The sequence below is a fragment of the Sinocyclocheilus rhinocerous genome, unplaced genomic scaffold (genome assembly GCF_001515625.1).
Source record: "Sinocyclocheilus rhinocerous isolate Xijiao unplaced genomic scaffold, SAMN03320098_v1.1 scaffold1625, whole genome shotgun sequence".
Lineage (NCBI taxonomy): Eukaryota > Metazoa > Chordata > Actinopteri > Cypriniformes > Cyprinidae > Sinocyclocheilus > Sinocyclocheilus rhinocerous.
Window position 1 is genome coordinate 330658 of NW_015655987.1, and position 16778 is coordinate 347435.

General features: G+C 36.4%; 1 protein-coding gene across 1 annotated transcript in view; it reads left to right on the forward strand.

The window, feature by feature from the left end:
• Positions 1-12665, forward strand: part of LOC107718942 (phosphatidylcholine transfer protein-like) — a 19173-nt gene extending 6508 nt beyond the window's left edge. The window contains exons 3-6 of the mRNA XM_016526191.1: positions 7756-7835; positions 11182-11353; positions 12440-12507; positions 12588-12665. Of these exons, the coding sequence (XP_016381677.1) occupies positions 7756-7835; positions 11182-11353; positions 12440-12507; positions 12588-12665 (398 nt within the window). The remainder of the gene's footprint in view (positions 1-7755; positions 7836-11181; positions 11354-12439; positions 12508-12587) is intronic.
• The last annotated feature ends 4113 nt before the right edge of the window (positions 12666-16778 follow it).

Here is a 16778-nt window from a genome sequence, read left to right on the forward strand (position 1 = left end):
AAAAAAAAAAAGGGTTATAGCTCTTATAAAACAATCAATCAATTAATAAAGTAGATGTGTATTTTGATAGAAATTTTTTATAGAAATGTTTAGGAACCTCTTCTGCGTCAAAAATGACCCGAATGCATCATAAATAATTAAACCGGCTGTTTATGATACTGTACCTTCAATACTTCTGAATAAAAATGTTCTCTGTCCACAAACTGATGTAGTTCACCTTGTCATTCATCAGTAGTTTTACATATAGTTAATATGTCAATATGGGTGGTCGTATGTTAATGAGCTTGTGGTTGTGATAGTATTAACTTGATGCTTTCTGAAAGAGTTGTTTTTGCAGTTTATTGTTAACAAATGGTCTGAACTGGCTTGAGAAGGAGTTTTGCTCTGAAGTATTGTGAGTATTTTATTTCGTGAGATGACCGTTTAAATGAAGTTAACGTTGGAAATCATCACTGTGGAGCTCGTTCTGTTCTCTCTGGATCTGGGAACTATTAAACCATCTTTAAAAATCACTTCGGTCCATGTTTGTGCTCTGGTTCGAGACATGAAATCTGTTTTCACTGTCCAAAATATCTGTTGTATGTCACCGGTGATCTCTTTCATATTGCATTATGTATTTTAGCAAGACTTTTTTTCTCATCCTTGACTTGTTTTTTGTAGTTTCATGAGAGTGCATTTGTTGAGAAACTGTATAATTAAGAAAACCAGCTCTTTAGTTTGTCTCAGTTTTTAAGATGTGACGTGGTAGGGTGGTGTATTTCCCGCTAACACAAATGGAGCATGAATGTGTGTGTGTGTGTGTGTGGGTGGAGTGGCGTTTTATTAGAAACACATCTCTGGCTCCAGACATGCATGTGTTTGAGCTGATCTTTCATGAAGAGCCTCATGCGTTTGTGCTGCAGTCCTGATGGATGTGCGCTTTTCCTGTGGGTGTTTGTTTGTGACTAACTCTCCAGAAATCCCACCCAAACCCTGCTTTATACACACAGCAGCACAAACCGACCTCCAGCTCTCAATTGCATAACAGGTGTTTATGGTTTTTATGATTTTGCACTCCAGTGTTATTGTTTTCTTCAAATAAACTCTTCAGTCAAACTGCAGGACTTGTTTGGTTCTTTCTTCTGAACATCTTGTTATGTTCAGTGTCTCTTTTCTCTGTAGTTTTGCCCGGCTGATTTCACTGAACGCACATCTCTGTGTTGTGTAATTTTACTCATGCTTTGTCTTTTAATCACTGGTATGAATATTGGGTCGGACCACCAGAGCAGTGAAATGTGGTTCGTGTTAAATCAGTCAAGAATCGCTTGTGATTACAATCACACGTAAACGCCTTCGCCTCCACCCTTGTTTGGTGAATATGTCATATTTTTCATGCTAGATAACCCCGTGAACCGTTCAGACCTTGAAAAACATGCCTGTGAGCCTATTGAGAAACTATAACAGTTTTTATTATTATTTTCAATCCATTTTTATATTTTCTGTTGGTTAAAGTTTTAGTAATTTTTTTGTGTGTTTTTGGCAACTAGCTAAAATAAAATATTTGTTATGTTTTATTTTATTTATATTTATTTAAGTTTATTCTCTATTTTTATTTTAAGTTTAGTTACAGCTTTAGTAATGTTGTTGTGTGTTTTTGTAATTTCTATTAGTTTTTTAGCAACTAGCTAAAATAAAATATTTATTTGTAAGGCAAGGCAAGTTTATTTATATAGCACATTTCATACACAATGGTAATTCAAAGTGCAGGGCTCTACGCTTACTTTTCTTTTTAGGAGCACTTGTGCTCCTAACTTAAAAAATTTAGGAGCACGTTCAAAATTTTAGGAGCACCTTCTAAACAATTATCCAAAATTTTATCAAAAAGTAGCCTTCCCATTACGAGGTGATATTTGACTCCTCTAACTTTATTAAAAGTATGTCATCTTTTGTCAAATTCTTTAAAAAATTATATTTTATAAGCTTTTTAAAAATTGTAATTAAAACGACAGAATAAGATGCTCAATATGGTGTTATCAAGATTGCTCTTTTTCAGAAGGGGTTTAACAACTGCAGTTTTCAGGGAGTTTGGAAAAGTCCCAGAAAGAAGTGAGGCGTTCACCACTTCTAAGAGATCTGCTTCCAAACAGTTAAGCACCCTTTTGAAAAAATATGTGGGAAGTGTGTCAAGATAGCAGGTTGACGATTTAAGGTGCTGTACTATTTCTTCCAAAATTTTGCTATCAATTTCTTCAAAAGCAGACATAGTATCTTCTTTTTGATATTGTGGTCGAATCTGTCTAACCTCTGCATAACTTGGGGATGTGCTAATCGCCTTCCTGATATTATTGATCTTCTCAGAAAAGAAGGAAGCAAACTCATTGCATTTGCTGTCGGAGAGCATTTCACTGGCAATCTGACTTGGGGGGTTTGTCAGTCTCTCAACAGTAGCAAAAAGAGTGCGAGTGTTGTTTAAGTTACTGTTTATAAGGTTTGAGAAGAATGACTGTCTAGCTTTGCCTAGTTCCACATTGAAAGCACGAAGGCTATCTTTATATATGCTATAGTGGATTTCAAGTTTCGTCTTCCGCCACATCCGTTCTGCTTTTCTGCATTGTCTTTTCATACTCTGAACTGCTGTTGATTTTCTCCAAGCTGATTTCTGTCTGCCAGTCTTCTTGCTGACTTTCACAGGAGCAATGTCATCAATAACATTCTTAACTTTTGAGTTAAAGGAATCAAGGAGAAGATCAACAGAGTCTGCAGAAATGCTTGGTGTTAAAGATATAGCCTCCATAAATAGCACACTAGTGTTTTCGTTAATGCATCTCTTTCTGACAGAGACAGATCTAGATTCAGTGGTAACAGAGATCAATATATTAAAGAAAATACAGAAGTGATCAGATAGTGCTACGTCCTTAATAACAATGGATGAAATGTTTAGACCTCTACTGATGATTAAATCTAGAGTATGTCCACGATTGTGTGTGGGTTCATGCACATGCTGAATCAGGTCAAAAGTGTTTAAAACAGTTATAATTTCTTTTGTAGTTTTGTTTTCTGCATTATCTATGTGAATATTAAAATCCCCTGCAATAGCAAAACAGTCAAACTCTGAGGAAATCATTGATAGCATTTCTGTGAACTCTTCAGCAAAGGCTGGAGAGTATTTTGGAGGCCTGTAAATAATGATAAACAGAATGCGTGGAGCACCTTTCAACACAATCCCTAGATATTCAAAAGACAAGTACTGACCAAATGATACTTGCTTGCATTGATAGACATCTTTAAATAGAGCAGCTACACCTCCACCTCTCCTAACAGTCCTGCAAACACTCATGAAAGTAAAGTTAGGAGGGGCTGTTTCATTGAGGACCGTTGCACTACAGCTGTCTTCTAGCCATGTTTCGTTTAGAAACATAAAATCCAGGTTGTTTGTGGTTATTAAGTCATTGATTAGAAATGATTTATTTTTTAGTGAGCGAATGTTTAAAAATGCTAACTTGATGGCATTGCATTTTGTCTCAACAGCAATATTAGTTTGATGCATAACAGGCCGCAGATTAGATAAGTCAGCCGTACGGCTTAAGAAGGCCTTAGACTTTCTATCACGTGATAAAACAGAAATAGAGAAAACTACAGGCACACTGGGTTCCCGCTTGTTCTGTAAACATTTGTGAATGTTGCTGCTATTATAGCGGGGACCCGACACATATCACTGAGAGCTGCTATCAGTTGTTTTTGGTTCACCTACAGCAGATGGAGGGTTTGGGCCCTGGCGCTGTGGCAGCGGCCGGAGAGCTCTCACAGGAGGAGGAAGACGAGCTGGGCCCACAGGCTTTGGTGGTTGTGGGGCCCGCCGTTTTTTAGTTGATATCTGGGGGCTTGCAGCAAAAGAGTGGGAGAGTCTGGTCCCAGCATAAACCAGTTCCTCCATTTTCTGTGAGAAGCTTAGAAGTGGAGATGTTGGAGAGAGGAATAATGTGTCTGGTGAGCGGGGCTCTAGCTCTGTTGTTTCCGGTGGCTGTGATATGTTGTCCTGGCTTCCCTGGCTGTTTTCCAGAAAGTCGTCCTTGGGTGCTGAGTCTTGGAGCTGTTCTGATACGTCACAGTCTGTCTGTGATGAGCTCTGTGGGAAGGGCTCAGCCGGGATGGTGTCCATGAGCAGTGCTTGTTGTGGCTGCGTGGTGTTATCAGTGTCCTTGTGGGATGTGTCAACCACATGATGACTCGGAAGCTGATATGAAGTCCTGTGGTCACTCATACTCTGTCCAGGTGTGTGTGTGCCATTCAGGTTGAGTAGTTTGGCACACACTACTGAAGGATGACGGATGGAGAAGTAGATGTTGTCCTTTAGCACTCTTGCACCAAGTTTGTTTAGGTGGAGGCCATCCAGTTTAAACAGTTGTCTATGGCCCCAGAAAAGATTGAAGTTATCGATGAAATTGACTCCTTTTAAGCTGCAGATTCTTTGTAGCCATGTGTTCAGCCCAAGCAAACGTGAAAACATATTAGTTCCTCTTGCTGGGAGTGGCCCACTGATGAACGACTGAACTTTAAGTCTTCGAAGTGTTTCAAAGAGTTCAATGAAGTCCTTCTTAAGGAGTTCTGACTGCTCTTTCCGAATATCATTCTTCCCCACATGGATGATGATTCGATTTGCAGTCTTGTGCTTCATTAGAATTTTCCGAAGTTCCTTGTTCAAATCAGAAACTGTTGCTTGAGGAAAGCAGAAAGTTGCTGAATTTCTGCTACTGATGTTTCTGATAATGGAGTCGCCCACTATCAGAGTCCTGGGCTCGGCTGCGCTCTGAGCTGAAAGCCGCTGTCTGCTCGACCTTGAGCGTCTGTTAGTAGCGATGTTAGCTGCTGGCTGATCCGATCCATGTTTAATCACATTTGGGGATTCCTCACCCACATTCATTAGTGCTTCAAATCTGTTTTCAAGATGTTCACAAGCCTTGTCATAGCCGTATCTGGGGTAGAGGATGCTACGGCAGCAATACGAGAAACTCGTGACAATCTGATCTCTCTACTGCCTTTGGGTCTCGCTCCCTCTTTGTGCCATCGATTAGTGTGACAATCAGTTTCGGCGTGTTCCTCTACACTTGGTATAAACTGTTGAGATTCACTAGATTCATGGGACTCACCGGCTGTATGCTTAGGGGGTCCATGACGACGGTCTGCTGAGTGTTCTGCCTGTTTTGGAAGTCCAGCAAGTAACTTTGTTTCAAGAACCGCAATCCTTTGTAGAAGTTTGCAGTAGTTCATGCAGCAAGTAGATTCAACAGGAGGCATTATTATCTCTCGTCTGTTATAATGTAGATAGTTGTGTTTTCCCTTCTCCGGAATGTAAGCTGCTGGCAGTGGGAGGCAAAAGTCTTCTTTTTCGTGGTATTATTCCAGTCCCAGAGAGTTTTTTGTTTTAGTGTTTGTGCCAAAAATATGTTGTTTGAGCACTGTGCTGATCTGCTGAAGTAAAAATCTTAGAAAAATCAGAGAAAAGTACAGAAATAGGGAGCAAAGCGCAGAGCAGTAAGCAAGAACGTCCGAACGGTAGCGAAGCCGGAAGCTAAAAGATTGAAAATTTTAATATTTTTTTATTTTATTTATATTTATTTAAGTTTATTTTCTTTATTTTAAATTAAGTTACAGTTTTAGGAATTTTGTTTTGTGTTTTTGTCATTTGTATTATTATTATTATTTTTTTATTTTTTTTATATGTCCATGTAGTTTTAATATTTTTTTAATTGTAGTTATTTTAGTACATTGTGTCAAACTAAATTAAAATGAAAAATTTTGCCTTTGCAATTAGTGGAAATAATTTTTTATATATTTTATTTCTGCTAAATTTTATTGTATTTTCTGTTTTCATTAAAATTTTTAAGTTTTAGTTTTCTTCTGTTTTTATTTTATCATGTTTATTTGTTCTTTCATATGTTTAATATGTTTTGTTGTTGTTGTTGTTGTTTTTATATGTATTGTTTTTATTAATTTAACATTTGTTTTAGTTATAGTTATTTTAGTACATTAAGTTGGGAAATGAGAAATGTTGCCTTGGCAGTTATTTGAAATAAAATGTATTTATTATTATTATTTTTATTATTATTATTATTTTCAGTTAAAGCTTATTGTGTTTTCATTGCAATTTTAGTTAAGGTTTTAGTAATTTTGTTAAAATATAAACTGAAATATATTAAATATTAGTTTGTTTTGAATTCAAGTGTTTCATAATATGAAATTGTTCTTGCACAGATGTAATGTTTGCGACGCCCAGCATTTACATTCAAAAGTGTTTTTCCTCACTAGCCTCCACACTTGTGGGATGATGTTTAGATGTTAGATACTGGACCTGGACTGAGGGAATTGCTCCCATTAGAGTAAGAGTTCAGTAGAGGTTCAGGTCTGGGTTTAATGCAGGTCAGCCAAGTTCTTCCACACTAGACTACATGAATGTCACTCTGTATCATGCTGGAAGAGAAAAGGATCCTCCCTGAACTCTTGCCACAAAACTGGAAGCACACAGTGTCTCTAAAATGACATTTAATAGGGTTGCATTAAGATTCATTCACACTGGAAATAAGATGCCTTGTTAAACCTGGTAGAAACATGTTTTCCCCTTGTAGTGTAGTGTAGATTTAATTTGTAAAATATTGTATTATCCAAATTAGGATAATAAGCTTTTTTATGTTATATAAGTCAGAAGTCAGAAAGTATGAAAGAGCTTTATTGCCAAGTATGTTTACACACACACACACACACACACACTGTTCTTGTGCCTGGCTGTTCTGGTGGTTGGTGTTTTGTAGCACCAACCAGAGGGCAACAGTTTGAAGAGAGAGTGGGCTGGGTGTGCGGGGTCTAAAGTGATATTTTTAGCCCTTTTCCTCTCTCTGGAGGTGTAACGATCTTGGAGTTTGGGCAGGGGAGCATCAATGATCCTCTCAGCAGTCCTGACTGTCTGTTGTATTCTCTTGATGTCTGATTTGGTAGCTGAACTAAATCAGACAGTTATGGATGAACACAGAACTGACTCAATGATGGCCGAGTAGAACTGTGTGAGCAGTGTGTGCTGATCGTGAGAGTCTTGGATGTTAGTTTCCCCAGCCTCACTAGCTGCTGCCTGTCTGCCAGGAAGCTGGTGATCCATTGACAAATTGGGGTGGGTACAGAGAGCTGGGTCAGTTTGTCTGAGAGAAGGTCAGGCATGATGGTATTGAAGGCCGAACTGAAGTCTACAAACAAGATCCTTGCGTAAGTCCCAGGTCTATCAAGATGTTGCAGAATATAATGCAGTACCATATTGACTGCATCATCCACAGACCAGTTTGCTCTGTAGGCAAACTGAAGAGGATCCAGCAAGGGTCCAGTGATGTCCTTCAGATAGGCCAGGATCAGTCTCTCAAATGACTTCATGACTACAGATGTGAGAGCAAAGATTTCTTTGTCATCTGCTTTCTGAAGACCCGGCTCACGTCCTGTACACAGACCTTAAGCGCAGGTTGAATGGTGGGGGAGGGAGGGAGAGGGGTTGCGGGTGGTATTGTAGGTGTGAATTGCAGATCAGAGCGGGTGTGGGGTGAGAGACTGGGCTTTTCAAACTGGCAGTAAAACACATTCAGATCGTCAGCCAGTTGTTGATTCTCCACAGACTGTGGGGGTGGTGTCTTGTACTTCTCTCTCTCTCTCTCTCTCTCTCTCTCTCTCTGTGTATATGTATAGTATGTGAACTCACTCTGTGTGTGTGTGTGTCTGTGTGTGTGTCTGGCTTGTCCTCAGAGCTGCACGAGAAAGACTACGGTGGACAGAAAGCCATATACTGGGAGGTGAAATATCCATTACCTCTGTCCAACAGGGATGTATCCTACCAACACACTTCATGCACATAAAAATACAATTTGTGTGTGGGAATAGACAGATTAATGTGAAAATAACAATATTAATATAAAATAATATTTCTCCATTTATAATATTTAATTAAAATAAGTGTAATACATAAATATTTCCAAATAAATATATTTATTGGAAATAAATACTTTTATAAATTAAAATTATATCATAAATAATTATTATATTAAATAATTATTTTTGTTTCCATGTATGATAGAAACACAATACACAATATATTTTAACAATATAAAACAAATTGTGATTTCCATTTACAGTTTGTCAGATTTACTGTAATTGCATTTCAGTTGAATTTAAATTATTTCAAATAAACTTAAATCAACCTCAAATACAAAAATAATAAATAAATATACACAGTGGAGATCGAAATTAGAGAACAATCTATAAATACTAGATTTTTTTTCTGAAATATTGTTAATCTTCATCGCTCAAAATTTAAAGGAATATTAGTTGTAGGTATACCACTGTTAACATGTTTGGCAAAATAACCAAGGAATATCAACAAAAACCTTTATTGTGTGGAAAACAGTGATCAAAATTAGAGAACAGTAACCACTGTAGCACGAAAGAAGATTACATCTACAATTTTGGAGGGTTACAGCTGTCAGAAATTTAGTAGTAAGTGTAGCAGCGGTAACACTTTATTTCGATAGTCCACTTTAGACATTCTATTAACAGTAAGTAACTTTGCAACTACATGTCAACTAGCAGTTAGTAGAGTATTAGTAGACTGTCTGCTTAATATCTTCTAACACTTTCTTTGTCAACTTATTCTACTAACCCTAAACCTACCCTAACAGTCTACTCTGAGAGTTAGTAGACATGTAGTTGCAAATTAATGAGAATTAGTTGTAGTTACTTTGTAGTTACAAAGTTACTTATAGTTAGTAGAATGTCTAAAGTGGACTATCGAAATAAAGTGTAACCGTAGAGGCTCCTGCTTTGAATGACTTCAAAAGTGATCCGAATCTTTGAATGACCGCAGAATATCACTAGTTTCTCACACTGCACTGGTGTGATCTTGGTCCACTCTTCTTTCAGTCTCTTAGTTCTGTAACTGTACTGCCCTACAAAGGCAAAATACCTTAACTCGCTAGAGTGTAAAACTGAGAAAAATGACTTTAAAATTTTTTTTTTAAAGTCCTAGCAACCAATCAAAACCTTAACAACCACCCAGAATACCTTAGCAACTGCATAGCAATGCCCTAGCAATTTAACAATTAGATGTTTTAGTAATAAAAATTATCTACATTAAAAAATTGTGAGCGCAAACTTGATTTTTACCCCTATTTTGAAGTTAATGTACTCTGCCTTTGCATTGTCTGCAAAACGTGAGAAGTCACACCAAGGCAAAAGGCAGTAACTCACACATTATCAATATTTTTTTTTTACCGTAACAAGCAGACTAAAAGTTAAACATGTGAGTGGATATTTGCTATGCTTATTAACGTAAAAGAATGCTAGACACAGCATAATTGCTATGCAATTATTGCAATTAATTACTCAATTTGAGCGTTCCAAACAAAGTGAAAGAGCCGTAACTGGTGTTATACGGTGTTCTGCCTTGGTTTCTCCGGGGCTTTTCGAAGTTACGGTTGAGACGACCCATTATTTTCTCGGAAAAACAACAAAATTGACTCAAGATACTTATGCACATGATAAAGGATGTCTTGAATGTCCCAAAAATATCAATAACTCATTTTCGACAAAAATCGAATTTACGGTCTTTTGCCTTTGCACAGCAGTGTAGTGGTTTCTTAGTCCTAACTTTGTCGCCAATGATTTTCCAGAGATTTTCAATTGGGTTTAGTCAGGACTCTGGGCTGTCCATTTCATTATTTCAATGTTTTCAGCTGCTGTACCTGTTTTGCAGTGTGACAGGAGCATTTTCTTGCATTTGCATTCACCTGCCATGTAGCTGTACAAGAGGCCCAACTCCTGCTGCAGAAAACATTCCTCAAACCATGACACTTCCCCCTCCACCTTTCACTGACTTCTTTATGCACTCGGGCTTCAATCTTTCGTCAGTTTGACACCAAACATAATGTTTCCCATCTGACCCAAATAAATTAAACTTGCTCTCATCACTAAAGTGAACTTTTTACCTTTTTAGTTCTCCTCTCTTCACACAACATGCTCCTCAGCAAAGGTGAGTCTAGCCTTTTGATTCTTTCTGCTGATGAGAGGCTTGGTCGCTGCAAACTGCGCTTTCAGTCCGACTTCTCTTAAACAGAGCTTTATCCTATTCAGTGTTCAACTGGTGAGCAATTCCAGCTGCCGTGCTGAACCGATTCCCCAATGAGATTCTCAGCATTGTCCTGTCTTCTCGTGCATTTGTCTTATGTGGACGACCAGCCTTTTTGGGGGACTTGAATGAATTAGTGTCATTGTAAAGCTGCAATATTTGAGAAATCACAGATTTGGAACGACCAGCTTCTCTTGCAGTGGCTGAAAGTGTCACTCTCTTTGGCCTTCATCTGGACCGCCTCCTGTCACAGGCTTTCAGTCATCTTAAAGCGGCCCGCCATCTTGCAATCTCAGTGAAAATTAGAGGAATGTTTCCAGTTAATTAGGGTTTGTCATATAATTAAGGAAATTGGCACCAGGTGCCAGATTAACACCAATAACTGGGAGGTATCTGTAAGTGTTCTCTAATTTTGATCAGAGTTCTTTTTCAAATATCTTAAAGTTTTTTATACTGTGCTTCAGAATGCAATTAATTTATGAAATATGCCCTTCTGTTAGGATAACTTCAAATAGTACTAAGCAGTGACCTTGACATTTAGAAAATTGGTTGTTCTCTAATTTTGATCTCCACTGTATAAATACATACATTTATTGTGAAAAAATATTATTATACATTTTTATATGATTATAATTAGGATTATAAATTATATTCTAAATGAATATATAAGTATATATTATTATATTAATACAATATATTATATATATTTTGACAATAGAAAAACAAATTGTGTTTTCCATTTATAGTATGTCAGATGTACTGTAATTGAATCTCAGTTATTTGAAATATATTTTCAGTTTGAGCAATTATGACACATAAGCTTAAATCAACCTCAAATACAAAAGTAGAAATCATAACAGGTTTCGTTCTCTTTTGTCCCCATCAATATAGAGCAGTACCAAATCACAAATGTGTTTCTTGTAGTATTTCTTTATATTAATAATTATTAATATTCATAGTTGATAACCAAAATCAAAAGTAATCTCCTCTAGACTCCACTGTAAAAGTGTTGGTCTGCATTTGTCTGTCGGTGAGCCCTTAACTCTCTGCAGTATTTGTATGTGCGGGAGCGCCGGGATCTGGACGTGGGAGGACGTAAGATCTGGGTGGTTTTAGCCAAGAGCTGGTCCGTGCCTCAGTGTCCAGAGAAGAAAGGCGTGATCCGGGTCCAAGACTACAAACAGAGTCTGGCCATGGAGAGCGACGGCTCCGGCAGCACCAAAGGTACACTGTAAAAAAAAAATTCTGTAGTTTTTACAAAATAATTTTGGCAGCTATGGTTGCCAGAATAATTTTGTAAAAAATACAGAAAAACTGTAAACACATTTACGTCCAAAAACTGTAAATTTTACAGTATAAAACTGTAATTTACAAACAAGAAAATTTGAATGTAAACCAGTAAATTCAACAATGCACACTGCTATTAAAATCTGTTTTGTACCTTTAACATACTGACAACCGCCATAATAATGCAGGTGGTAAAAGAGAAAGCCACATGAAGAATCAAAGCTCATCACAAGTAGCTTCGCCACAAGCAGAAGTATATACTAATATATAGAAGGTGCACAGAGTCATTCATGCAAACACAAAACACCATCATGGTAACACACATGATACTTAAATAATGCATTAAACTTTCATTAAACAACAGAAGATGTAACATAACGCCCAACTATACATAACTAATAACAAAAACTTAAAAAAAAAACATGATTATTTAAACAAAATACCTTCAAATGTGGAGTGTCATGCAGGGAATTCTGGGAATATCAGTTTACAGTTTTTGACTGTAAATTATACATTGATTTGTTATTTTTACTTCTAAAAACTGTAAAATTAACAGCATTTTACTGTACAATTACATGAAATGTCTGGTTAGATATTTTACAGTTTTTCCCTGTATATAGTACAGGAACTTACTGTTAACCTATTAACCGTTTTTTTCCGTAGCGTTTTTACAAAATTTTACAGTTAAAATTACACTTATTTTTTACAGTGTACAAACTGAAGCACACTCAACCAGAGCTGATTTAGTGCATGATTTAGACTGTATAGTAATCAGATACAATGCGATAAAGTCACAATTCAATCTCATCGACCCGAAAATCCTGCTCCATTTGATTTATTTGTTTGGCGTTGTTTTGTTCAGCTTGTTCAGAGGTTTTCACCTACATTTGAGTGCAGTCACTTGTATTTTCTGGGCATACAAAAATATTTTGTGTTTCAATCAAATCTGTAATGATGATCATTTTTCATTTCATGCTGAAGCTGAATGAATAACAACAGCGTTTGTTTTGAATCATATTGCAGTGTTTATGAACTACTTTGACAATCCTGGAGGAATGATACCGACGTGGCTGGTGAACTGGTCAGCGAAGGTGAGGATGCTGTAGAGTTATGCCACAGTCATGTGATCAGTGATGAGTCGAGTGTGTTGATGGATGTGTTTTGCTCTCAGACGGGCGTCCCTGCCTTTCTCACCGACATGAAGAAGGCCTGCAGTAACTACAGCAGCTACTGCAAGAACAACAAGTGATGCGCGTGTGAGCGTCCTCACCTTCTCTGCTTCTGTTTCCTGTCAGGAGGGCATTCTGGGTAGACTTACTGCTGTTTCTATGGTCATTGGAGAAAATGTGTCTGGAGTCCTTCATTATTGTTTTTTTTATTATTATCTTAACTATACAAACGTCGGTTAAAGAATCAAATTAATCCAGCTTCCTGTTGAACTTTAGCTGGAAGTTAGGGCTAATTTGAGTTTGGAACATTTGTTTTAAAGTAATATAGTTTCATCATAGCACTTTAATTATGTCATTTGTGAATGTATGAAAACATGAATTAACCTCTTTTATGTTGTATGCACAAAATCAATCAATAAGCCTTCCTGAAGTCTCTTCTGCTCACCAAGGTTGCATTTATTTGATCACAAATACAGTAAAAACAGTAAAATTGTGAAATATTACAATGTAAAATATTATTCTATGTGAATATTTTATAAAATGTAATTTATTCCTGTGAAGCAAAGCTGAATTTTCAGCATCATTACTCCAGTCTTCAGCATGTCATGATCCTTCAGAAATCATTCTAATAATTATTATCAATTATTAATGGTGCTCAGTTGTTAATGGCTGAAAATGGTTTTTGCTGCCTAATATTTTTGTGGCTACATTTTTTCAGTTTTTTTTTTATTAATCGAACGTTCGAAAGAGCAGCATTTATTTAAAATCTTAATCTTTTGTAAAAAAATTTTTTATTTATGGTCAATTTGATCAATTTAATGCGTCCTTGCTTAAAAATAAAACTTTTGAATTGTCCAGTATCCACAAAAATATGAAACGGCACAACTGTTTTCAGCAATTGATAACAATGATAATAATAAATGTTAGCATATTAGAGCATATTAGAATGATTTCTGAAGGATCATGTGACACTGATGACTGGAGTAATGATGCTGAAAATTCAGCTTTGATCACAGAAATAAATTACATTTTACAATATTGTCACATAGAAAACACTTATTTTTAATTCTAATAGTATTTCACAATTTTTACTGTATTTTAGATCAAATAAATGCAGCCTTGGTGAGCAGAAGAGACATTTATAAAATAGAAAGAATTAAGTGTCCAAGTAAGCAAGAGGGCCGCACAGTATGTGATCCGAATCGTTATATAATAGCTCTGTTATAGTTTTGTTCCTCACCTCCAACAACTGAACACAATCATGCACGTACTGTATATATTACAAGACATTTTAGCATGTACTGGTGCTGAATGAGTCCCTGCTCCTTCCCATGAGCCTCTGCAGATTGGGCGAGATGGATTGTAGTGATCCAGCGCCCTCTGCAGGCGAATGGACGGGGACACTGAAGTTCACTCTGATTTTATTTTAATGGTCGAATCCGTTTTTACCTGTTAATGTAACTTGCTGTATATTGGGGAATGTAATTATATTTCTGATACTTTTCAGATACCTTTAAACAGAAATGACTATCAGGATCCTGCATAAATCACATGTATGGCAATTATTAGAAAACAGAAATATACTGTATGTATGAGCATATGCATGGACAATATTATGCCTGTATTCACGTCTGAAATCAAAATTGTGTGCCGTTTACTGGTTAATGCTGAGCACAGAAAAATTTGGTTGTTAAAGGGGTCATATGATGCTGCTAAAAAGAACATTATTTTGTGTATTTGGTGTAATGAAATGTGTTTATGCGGTTTAAAGTTCAAAAAACACATTCTTTTCCACATACTGTACATTATTGTTTCTCCTCTATGCCCCGCCTTTCTGAAACGCGGAAAGGAAAAATTGAAATTGCATCATATGACCCCTTTAAAATATAATTTTGATATGAAAAAATCTGTCTTATAATTATAATCAAGACTATTAAATGTCAGATTTCTGCAGTTCAAATATGCAAAATGAAACTTTACATGGGACTGCATGAATCTGAATGTTGTGGTGAATGAATGATATGTTTGATACTCTAACAGCAATTTAAAAAACACTTTGCTGCAATAAAGTTAATATCTGCTGGTGTTTTTTTTTTTAGTAGGAAATGGAGATTATATTCATAGGAAGTGAAGTGACATTGCCTTTGACTCCGTTTTGACACTCCGTGGTTTCATTGTCTTTTGGTGTATTGTTTTCCTCTGGTTCTGTTGTTTTTTTTACATCTACCTCTTAAACTCACAGTGCTGAAAATGGAAAAATGTTGCCTGTACATTCTTCCTCCACCTGTTTATTATTGCAAACGTTTTATTGCAATAAACTGCTGTTGCCTTTGAATGCAGTTCAATAATTATTATTTTTTATTAGTTTAAGAATTGTTTAAAAAAATGCACGTAAATGTTTATATAACAAAATGATAATGGATTTGAGTTCAAACGTTGAATATTCATTCTGTACAATATTTTCTAGCCTAAACTGAATGTAGTTGTGGCGGTAACACTTTATTTTAAGGTGTCCTTGTTACACATGTTATATGTACTTACTATTATAATAACAATTAATTATGCATAATTACATGCAAGTAACCCTAAGCCAAACCAAATCCTTACCCTAACCATATAATAAGTACATGTAGTATTAGTACATCAAGTTAAATTAAAATGAGAAATGTGGCAACTAGCTGAAATATTTTTTTTTTTCATTAGTACATTATTAGGGTTTCTTGGGTATATTTATATGGTAAATCAGTTTACCATACCGGACATTATTTTCATGATTGTCAAGCACATTTATCTTCCAAATTCTTATTACTGTAATTTTGCAGGATATTTCATTTTTGAATTTGTTAATATATATATTTTTTTATTATTTTCAAAGGTGATTCTCATTAATATTACTATTATTCTTTTTTAATTATCAGAAATAACAGCGACATAAATTCTATATTATTTAAATACTATAGATAAATAGATCTACAAAACTCCTTAGCAACTGCATAATGCCATAGCAACCAGCCAAATCACCTTAGCAACCACCCAGAACACCTTAGCAACTGCAAAGCAATGCCCTAGCAAGCAAACACCTTAGCAAACATCCAGATACCTTAGCAACTGTATAGCAATGCCTAGCATCCAGTCAAAACACCTTAGCAACTGCCTAGCAATGTCCTAGCAACCAATCAAAACCTTAACAACCACCCAGAATACCTTAGCAACTGCATAGCAATGCCCTAGCAACCAGTCAAAATACTTTAGCAACAGCCCATAATATATTAATGTAATTTATTTTTCACTTTGTGCTGTCATGAAAATAATGTCAAAACTCTAAAAATAGATTTCATTAATGTAAAATATAATTTCTTATTTTTTCATTTTATTCTGGGGTTACATGTAACCTTGACAGGCTTTGTGAGATCAACCCTTGTGTGTGTTTTTGTTGGCCGAGCTCTTAATGCATGTGAGTCCATTAGAGCTGGAGGAAACAATGAACCTGAAGATCAAAATGAGATTGAAGGTCTATATTTGTCCCACATCTGATCCCTGAAATGGCCCTCTTGAATAACATCAGGCACTCCACCGCTTCTTTCCACTGGCTGTCCTTCACCAATGCAAGGCAAATATATTTCTTGGCCAGCTGTTGTATTTCTTCTGATTGGTCATATACAGGACTAATTAGCTTTAGAAAGCGATACACTTTTCCTGGTCTGTCTGAAAACCTCCTCCGATTTCCCAGGTGCCCGTCTGTCTGAACAGACGCTCCGCTCGGAAACCTTCCCATCTGCAGCTTTTGTGATTCTTAATAGAGTACAGTTAGAGATAGAGGGGCCTCTGGGAACAGGCATCCTTGATCCTGAATAGGCTTTTATGGGGTTTTTCTACAGCGTCATGTGCATGCAGTGAGTTTTGATGGAGGTTATAATTGCAGACGTTACCTGGCGCTGCGTCTGGCCCCTCTATCTGCAGCCAAGAAGCCCCTGAACTCAAGGTTAGGTAATTATTTTCATAAGCATATGCTTTGCATTGTTGAAATCTTAACCGCTCTGGCGTCGAGGAAAGTCCAGGATCTGGTGCCAGTTTAAAGGAGTCCAAACAAAGTGTTTCTGCAGGTAACTCATTTGCGTCTCCGTCTGGATTTGTGCTGGATTTATGAGAGAAAACATACTGGAGTTGTTCATATACTACTATATACAATATAT